Below are 9,802 nucleotides of genomic sequence, written 5' to 3' on the forward strand. Positions count from 1 at the left end.
GTCCTTGCTGATGTCCTCTTGCTTCCGAAAGGGGGATGAGAGCCGCCATCGTCATAGAGCATGCGGGGTGCCATCATTGCCTATATGGCGGAGCTAGCCAGATGGGACACCGGTCTTGTTCTCTGCGGCCCGAGTCAGCTCGGGGTAGGGTGATGATGGCGCCTCCTGTTGACGTGGCTGGCCTGCGCCCTAGGTTGGGCGATGTGGAGGCTCCTCCGAAGCCGAGGTCGAGTCTGTCTTCCATGGCTGAGGCCGAGTCCGAGCCCCTGGGTCGGGCGAGGCGGAGGTCGTCGGCAGAGGCCAGGGCGGAGTTCGAGCCCTGGGGTCGGGCGAAGCGGAGTTCGTCGTCTTCTGGGCCTGAGCCCGAGTCCGAGCCCTAGGTCGGGCGGAGCGGAGTTCGCCGTCTTCCGGGACTTAGCCCGAGTCCGAGCCCTGGGTCGGGCGGAGCGGAGTTCGCCGTCTTCTGGGACTTAGCCCGAGTCCGAGCCCTGGGTCGGGCGGAGTGGAGTTCGCCGTCTTCCGGGACTTAGCCCGTGTCCGAGCCCTGGGTCGGGCGGAGCGGAGTTCGCTGTCTTCCGGGACTTAGCCCGAGTCCGAGCCCTAGGTCGGGCGGAGCGGAGTTCGCCGTCTTCCGAGACTTAGCCCGAGTCCGAGCCCTGGGTCGGGCGGAGCGGAGTTTCCTATGGTGCCTTTGGCAGGGCCTGACTGCCTGTCAGTCTCACTCTGTCAGGTGACACTGCAGTCGGAGTGGCGCAGGCGGCGCTGTCCTTCTGTCAGGCCGGTCAGTGGAGCGGCGAAGTGACGACGGTCACTTCGGCTCTGCCGGGGGGCGTGCGTCAGGATAAAGGTGTCAGGCCACCTTTGCGTTAAATGCTCCTGCGATTTGGTCGGTCGGTGCGGCGATTTAGTCAGGGTTGCTTCTTAGCGAAGGCAGGGCCTCGGGCGAGCCAGAGATATGTTCGCCGTCGGAGGGGGGCCTCGGGCGAGACGGAAATCCTCCGGGGTCGGCTACCCTTGTCCGAGGCTAGGCTCGGGCGAGGCGTGATCGAGTCGCTCGAATGGACTGATCCCTGACTTAATCGCACTCATCAGGCCTTAGCAGCTTTATGCTGATGGGGGTTACCAGCTGAGAATTAGGAGTCTTGAGGGTACCCCTAATTATGGTCCCCGACAATAATTAAAATATTTTAAATAAAGTAATACAAGTTATTTGATATAATAAATATTGATATTTTTATATAACATATGTGAAACTCAAGATGCTTTAACTCGGTACTATGTTAGATTGTATTCTTTTTCTAAGCACTTCATGTCCTCAATTGTCCTTGGATGGAGGAGGACAAATTGAATATTGGAACATGTTGTAAGGAAAATGGACCCCGAACCATTTGACTCAATAGGTTTTGGTGTTTGATGATCAACATAACCTGTGGACTAATGTGTTTGCTAGTGTTTGTGTTTGTAGTTCACAGGATGCTAAAGTTACTTGGACCAAAGCATTGAGGAAAGCAACACCTCAAAAGAAGACATTATGAAGATCCAGTGAAGTCCAAGAAACAAAGGAAGTGTTGCCACTGGCGGACTGTCTGGGTGAGAGCACCGGACTGTCTGGTGCCACATGCTGGACTGTCCGGTGCCACATGCCGGACTGTTCGGTGCACCCAGGAACAGTAGCCCAACGCTAGGTGGCACTAGTGGAGAGAAGCCACTGGACTGCCCGGTGTGATGTCTGTACTGTCTGGTGTAAAAGCATGCAGCGCCAACGGTCACCTACGGTGTCAAATCCAACGGCTAGGCGCACCGGACTATCCGGTGACCCCACCGGACCGTTCGGTGTGCCGCAGAAAGCATCAACTTTTCTCCAACGTCTAGTTTTGTGTTGGGGGCTATAAATACACCCCTAACCGGCCATTTCAAGGTGTGGGAACCCAAGCATTAAAACCAAGGCATATAGTAGACATTTCCAAGAGCTCATAATCCAAGTGCTTAATAGAATCACTCGGTGATTAGCGTAGGTGCTTTGTGAAGTGCTTAGGTTAGTTAGACCGCATTAGCGCTTGCTCTAGGTGCACCCTAGTTAGTTGAGTGAGTTTAGATAAACCACACAACCCCTCGGCTCTTGCGCGAGCCATTGTAATTGTACCAAGTGGGGCGAGAGTCTCGCGAGACCGTGACAACCGTGTTTGTGTCACGGACGCCACCGTGTACCGGAGGGAACGAGGCCCGCGGCGTTTCGGTCGAAAGCTCGATAGTGGAGACGACGGGGAGCGTCCGAGAGGAGCCGGAAGCGGAGCACCACTTGCGCGTGGAGAAGGCCTGTGGCTCTTTACATAGTTACTCGACCGTGGTGCTTGGCCCTCGTGTGGGCTTCCCTTTGCGTAGGGGCACCAACAAGGATTAGTCGGGACCTTGCATGGTTCCGGATAACTCAGTAAAAATACCGACGTCATCCACGAGAGTTTGCATCTCTACCTTGCTCTTTAGCTTCCGCGTTTATATTAAGCATTCTAGTTTGATTAATTGCATAGGTTTTGCTCTAGGGATTTATTTGATATTAAATATCAAGTTGCTAGTTTTATCTTGAGGTGATCTATCTACGGAATTGTCTATTATTCATATGCTATCCACAAAGATCAACTTAAGGATAGGGTTTCCATTACATTTCTTGGTTAGAAATGTCAATCTATTTTTTAGGAAAAAGTCCAAATTACTCTCCACGACTATGGACAATGTTCACATAACCCCCCTAAAGTATTTTTAGTGTATTTTATCTCTCCACTCCTTTGAGTTGGTTCAGTTTACACCTTAACAAAATTTGTCTTTTTCACTTCTCTATGTGGAAATTGAGTTTTCAATTCAGATTTTGTTGGTTGGTAGGTAATAACATAATTTAGTCTATAAAAATAATTATAATTTTTGTATAATTATTTTAATAGATGAGATAAGTGTCGGGTACCGTAATTAGGGGTACCCCCAATACTCTTAAACGCGGCCGGAAGACATCTTCAGAACAAACCATAAATAGTTGATAAAGCGTGGTTCAAGTCAAGGCCTCGTCTACCAAGGGACGCAACCTCATCCGAGCCCAGCCTCGGCCTCGGGCGGGAACAGTAGTCCCGGGCGGATTCACGCCTCGCCCGAGGGCCTCCTCAGGCAGTGAGCGCACCCTCGGCTCGCCTGAAGCCCAGCTTGGGCGAACTTTGTCGTGCAGCGACCTCGGCCGGATCGCCCTCCCAACCGACCGTATCGCATGCGCATTTAATGCGGAGATCGCCTGAGACCTTATCCTGACACGCGTGCCTCAGTCGGCAAGGTCGAAGTGACCGCAGACACTTCGCCCTTTCACTGACCGATCTGACAGGAAAACAGCGCTATTCACCCCGTTCCAACTGCTGTGCCAACCACCAGGGCAAGACTAGCAACAGTAAGTCGCGACCTCTCCCGAGTTCAGCCTCAGGCGCAACAGGGAGCTCCGTCTCGCCCGACCTCAGGCCTCGGCCTCAGCCTCGACCTCGGGAGAAGGTCTCCGCCTCGCCCGACCCTAGGCCTCGGCCTCAGCCTCGGCCTCGGGAGGAGTCACAACCTCGCCCGACCTCAGTCTCGGCCTCAGGAGAAGTCTCCGCCTCACCCGACCTGGGCCTCGGACCGACTACGCTACAGGGGATACATCATTACCCTACTCCTAGCTAGCTGCCTCAAGCTACGAAGGAACAAGACCGATGTCCCATCTAAGGTTACTCCGGTAACAGGTAATGATGGTTCCCCGCGTGCGTCCATGACGTCGGTTGCTCTCAAACCCCCTACGGAAGCAAGCAAACGTCAGCAGGATCCATGCTGCACCGCCAGCTATGCTTCTACAGGGCTCAAGGCACTTCTCCGACAGCCACGTTAGCGCACGTACAGGGCTGAAGGCGCTTCTCCGCCAGCCACGATAGCACATAGCTACACCCCATTGTACAGCTGGGCATCTCCTTGTATCTATAAAAGGGGATGTCTAGGGCCTTCCTAAGGCACGTTCACGTTGACACACGTTCACATGGACACAGGTGGACGTTGACACAAAGACATTGACATAGTGGGAGGCAGGACAGACGAGATAGGCACAGACGGACGCACGCAGGGACTCTCTCCTTCTCGCTCTCGCCCTTGCTCTCTCGCGACGCTTGTAACCCCTACTACGAGCACCCCGGTGCGAGATAACATAAGCCTCATTTCCCTCTTGTGTTTCATCTTGCATCAACCCATCTGGGCAGGGGCACGCAACAACAAATTCACTGGTCGGTTGACGGACCTCGCGGGTCTGAAACGCCGACAATAAGATAATAACTTTAATGGTACAAAAATAAATATGAAATAGTGATGAAAAAATATTAACACATTTTTAACATAAGTTATGATGTCCTCAATCACTTTAGAAAATATGAATTTGAAATTCAACTTGTATATGGAGAAACGAAAAGGACCAATCTTACTAAGGGGAGATTTGTCTTTTTTGTTTCTCCATGTACAAGTTGAATTCCAATTTCATATTTTCTAAGGTAATTGAGGACATCATAATTTATTGTATAAAGATATGTTAAGAATTTTTAATCATTATTTTATATTTAGTTTTGTATCATTAAAATTATTATCTTATCTGATCCCTAATCTATCAAAATAATACAAAAAGTAATAATATATTTTATAGGATAAATTATATTATTTGCTACTAACGAACAAAATTTAAACTGAAAACCCGGTTTATACATAAAGAAATAAAATACAAATTTTGTTAAGGGGTAAATTGAACCAACTCAAATGAGTAGAGGGGTAAAGTGAACTAAAAAATACTTTAGGGGTTATGTTAACATTGTCCAAAGGTGAAGGGAGTAATTTGTACATTTTCCTTTTTTTACTTGTCCATTTGTTATGACCGCAATACTGAAAGAAATATTTGGAGCCTTTTCCATATGATGATCATCTGATAGGGTTTGGCCGTTGGTGAACTAAATCTTAGTTTGATGTTAGGGTGTTCAAGCAGACCAAGGCCAAAGTGCTAGTGTACTAATGACAGTAGGACAGTAAAAACAATAGGATACAATATGGCAACAATTATTGTGCAATCAAGCTTAAATGTCTCTTTATCTCTACGCCTATATAGCACCGGTTTTTTTGGTTTTCACCATCGTCCCTTTTACAAAAAAAAAAATTATACTTCTTTTTAATCTAACTGAACAGTATGAAAACACCCAAGCCCAACACAACATGAATCCACATGCAGCGCAATGCTACCGGATAGTACCACCTCGCTAGCTAAATAAGGACGAGCGTCCGAGGTAGCTATAAAACAGGGACAAGCCTCCTTTGCAACTCATCTTTCTCGACATTTTTGTTAAATAAAGTGCAGTATCTTCAGATTAATATCTAGTATGTGAGACATATATTTAATTTAATTTTAAATTATTTTTTATGGAGAGGGTCCACTTTAATTTTAAATTTATTTGGGGATGGTCTATCACACTGGCTTGTCACTGGGTCCTCGTCTGCCTTACCGTCGTTGTACTATACCATCAAATATAATTAGTGTATGTCGTAACACACGAGTATTGTACTAGTTGTTTTTATTGTTTTGGTGTCACCACTTAAGTGTTGGCTTACATTACACTAGTACAATGTTCATGCATTGCAGCGGCACATAAGAACAAATATTATATTTTATCTTAACCAAAAAGTCTAGAAAGGTATGAGTTAAAAAAGAGTTCGACCCTCTTTTTTATAGCTCGCTCGTCCTCCTTCATTTAGCAGGTTGGTACTATATGAGAAAGTTATGTTGTGTGTGGCTTCCTCTCGTGTTGGGCTTAAGTGGTTTTTCACGACCTATCTGTAGGTAACGGCCCACTAATAGAAGCTTTGATGGTTTTTATGGCCTATCTATGGTTAATAGTTGACTAGTAGAGGAGGCAAATAAACCTACGTGCTCCGCGTGTGACGCTTGATGACCATCGAAACTGATAGTTTATAGTAGTAGAGATTACATGTGCATCATAAGGTAGAGATTTTACATGCTTCCACATAAGTAAAGCAATATATATAGAGATAGGCTAATGTTATTTGTCACCTAAGGTGAAGCTTCACGTGGACCAGTCCCGTACTGCCTCTCGCGTCACCACGTCCTAGCATGCATCTAGCCCCGCGCGCCCACAAGTGTGCCCTCTGACAATTCCGTTTAACAATTACTGAACGTTTCGTTGGTTATTGAATGTTTTGTTTGTAGTTACTCAACGTTTTATCGGTAATCACCAAACATTTCTTCGCTGCTTAAGTAATAAACTACTGAATATTTCATCAGTAATTATTCTTTTCGCACTAATAATTACTGTGCTTACTGATAACGATGCTATAAATGAATTACCTTGAAGTTGATCTTGACCCCACCGGATTCTTCATTTCCTAGATGTTGCATTATGTCGTATGAACACATGAGAACCATACAGGATTGAGAGACGACACAGCTAGCTAGAATGTTGTATAATAAATGGATAAAAAAAGATCACGCATTGCAACTTACTCTTTATAATTTCGTGTGCAAGTACAGGTACTATCACTCCACTGTACGAGCATCCAGCTACGTAGAAAGGATTCGACAGAAATTCTGCGTATTCAGCGAACCACTGGACCAAGAACCACGCACGTCATGAGAACAGGAGAAATTTCGCTGTGTCATTACAATATATATACTGTGTTTATCATAAACCATTCTAACCTTTGACAGAAAGTCATACAGGTCCGCTACCCTGCTTGTGTCATCTGTGGTGTAGTCATCTTCATGATCAGCGTACGAGTAGCCCACACCTGCTGGCGAGTCGACCAAGAGGAGGCTAGCCATCTGTTGAACACAAAAGAGATACAGAAGACTTCGGACATTGAAGAGATTAGAGATACCAACTTGGATTGTTGGTGGTCTGCGGCCTTGTTTCAGAACTATTGCAGTGCAGAACTGAAAGGCGCGCAATTTTACACTGAATTTTATGTACCTTTGTCCATGAGTAAGGGTTCACGGCTACTCGTGGACCGTCGTTGATATGAACTTGGGAGCCCTCCATTCGAAAAGGTCCTGTAAAAAAAGATCGTTTGCACATAGTGAGCAAGAGAAGAGCATATAACATTTTTTTTCTATAACAAGATCAGGCCAGAAAACTGAGCAAATACCATCACACGAGAGCACATACTTACCAAATGAATGCAGAAATGCACTAAACCCTGAACATGCTGGACCGCCATTTATCCAGATGACCACAGGATCCAAGCTTGGGTTCCTTTCAGAGACGGCAAGGTAGTAGTACAGGTGTCTCTTTCGTTGCTCATGTTGACCAACTGTTACGTACCTGCGCACTCGAAATGTCTGCAACACTGACGAGATTGTGTGTATGCAATGCAACCGAAGGTACTGAACCCGGCACAAAATGTTCGATTTTTTTTCATAGATGGACGACGACAGATCATACCCGGCGTAGTGCTTGGAGGGGAGTTTGCCCGTGAACCCAGGGAACTCCGCGACCTCCGCGCCCGGGGGTGCCGCACGCCCCAGAGGCACGGACAGGCATAGCAGGACCGCGACCACCACGAGCAGCAGCCGCCCGCCGGCCGCCTCGGAGGTGAGGGTCCTCTGGCGAGGCATGGCGAGGCTGGCTATAGCTAGATTATCGCCGGTCGGCCACTCCCTCGATCGCCAAGAGGAATCAGGAGGACATGGACGAGCTCCCTCTCTGTGTTTACGACGACGACAGGCTTGTGATGAGCGGCGACGAAGAGAAGGGGAAAGCCAGAGAGATACAGCTGGTCGGCGGAAGTGGTAGGCGAAATGGACGCGTGCGCGGTGCACGTCACGCCGGCGGGCTAGCTAGCTGGATGCAGTAACGGCCGCGAAACAGTTGGCGTGCGGCTTGCCGTGCAGGCGAGTAGAGTAGAGTAGAGTGACGCTGGGCGCGCAGCCGGACGTGCGGATGGTGTGTCACTAGTTTGACTGACCCGAATGGGTGACCCAAGTGCCCGGCCCATCTCGTGTTAGTTTACTCGTTAGAAGAGCTCCCGTTACTTGTGTTTATTTCGGCCCAAAAAAATTCCAGCCCAACTAAAGCGGTGGCGTGGAGTCCAAGAACAGATAGATAAATCATGAGTGCAAGAGTGTTAGTCGACGATTTCATCGACAGCAAGTCAACTATGATACTTGATCAGTCCCGTCTCGACAAAAAAAAAATGTTTATAAGCTGGAGTTTACGTGCACTAGAACATTAGGCGCCCGTCTGTAACATATGGTCAAATATAGTTTTAAGACTGCCAACTGAGCCAGGAAATGTTATAGGTTCAAGCAACATATAGACACCATGTTGATACAAGCAAATTTTCAATACAGAATGGTAAGAGAAGCTAGTGCACACCCAATTACTTCACATATGACAATGAAACAAGCTGCCAGCTAGTCTTTAAGGTAAAATCCAGAGCATCTTTTTTCCCAAGGAACAGTGATATTATATTAGAAGGGCAGGTGTCTAAAGACTTCAACAGAGTGCCACCAACTTGTCCATTAAAGGTTGATTTGGTGATAAGAGGATCACGGGAGGATTGGAGGAGATTGAGCATTAGAAATCTTATCTTGCGTTATAACAGATGATAAGCTGCAAGAGGAAGAATTATTATTACCATATCAAATTTGTTAGAACCAGGCCACTTCTCATCACCAACATGAAGCTCAGATACACTCCACGAAGCATTTTCACTGTGTTTCTCAACTTTCTTGAAACCTAACTATTTACGATCTCCATGGATGGAACAAAAGTGTCCAACTTAGAAGAGCTGCCATGACCACTAAATTACGATAAACAAGCCGAGTAAGAGCTTAATAAACAATGAAAAGATTGAATCTAAAGTTCTGCAATCAGATCATTACCATAGAAGTGAAGATGGTACAAGATTTGAGGCTGTTGTAGCATCAACAAACTTAGAAAGCTCAACTATCCACGTTTAGTGAGAGCGATTGGGACCAAGCGTTTGATGAGGCTAAGCAATATTGTGAACAAAAAAATATTTCGGTGCCAAATATGATGGATGGCATGCCAGTTAGAGACCGTGCAAAGCGTCGAAATGAAACTACTACTTTCCTTCATCATTATCATGCTAGATTTTTCTTTATGGTTCTTGATAAAAAAAATATGTGTTGAGATGAATCAATGATTTAGATAATCAACTATACAGATATTGACATGTTTTTGTGTCTTGATCCAAAGAATAACTTCTACAAGTTTCATACAAATAGTCTTGTTCGGGTTGCTCAAATGTATAATGTTGATTTCTCTACTAATAATGAGATTGCATAAATTAGGCATAACTTGAGACTTATATTTTTCATGTGAGAAGGCATGCAACATTCTCTACATGCACAAATATTGCTAGTTTGACTTTTAAATGGTTGAGACAGAGAAGCATATGGTTCACTCATTGACTTGGCATAAATATTGTCGGTATCCACAACATCTATTGAAAGGGCATTTTCAACGATGAACATTATCACATCAAGTCTATAATTGTTAGTATTATCTATTCTCTCGGAATTACTAGTCTATAATTGATTTGAGACTTCAAGTGAGGTTTAGAAGATTATAACGGTGTCTAGGCTTCGAGTTCGGCCTGGCTCCGCTACTGACCCAGCATGATGGAGTTTGCGTTTTCTTTATTGTAAAAGAAACCATGTTCGACTCTTAGAAAAATGTTTGGTTCACTATGAAACAGTGTCACATCACATGTTACATGGCATGGCTTTTTAGGC

General features: G+C 46.1%; 1 protein-coding gene across 1 annotated transcript in view; it reads right to left on the reverse strand.

The window, feature by feature from the left end:
* The window catches only part of LOC100193762 (uncharacterized), a 32,538-nt gene extending 24,767 nt beyond the window's left edge, over positions 1-7,771 (reverse strand). Inside the window, exons 1-6 of the mRNA NM_001138848.1 lie at positions 7,485-7,771; positions 7,213-7,364; positions 7,014-7,093; positions 6,743-6,865; positions 6,548-6,650; positions 6,392-6,429 (exon numbers count right to left, since the gene is read on the reverse strand). Coding sequence (NP_001132320.1) covers positions 6,392-6,429; positions 6,548-6,650; positions 6,743-6,865; positions 7,014-7,093; positions 7,213-7,364; positions 7,485-7,657 — 669 coding nt within the window. The 5' untranslated portion in view covers positions 7,658-7,771. The remainder of the gene's footprint in view (positions 1-6,391; positions 6,430-6,547; positions 6,651-6,742; positions 6,866-7,013; positions 7,094-7,212; positions 7,365-7,484) is intronic.
* Positions 7,772-9,802: the final 2,031 nt, after the last annotated feature.

This window comes from Zea mays, chromosome 5 (genome assembly GCF_902167145.1).
Source record: "Zea mays cultivar B73 chromosome 5, Zm-B73-REFERENCE-NAM-5.0, whole genome shotgun sequence".
NCBI lineage: Eukaryota > Viridiplantae > Streptophyta > Magnoliopsida > Poales > Poaceae > Zea > Zea mays.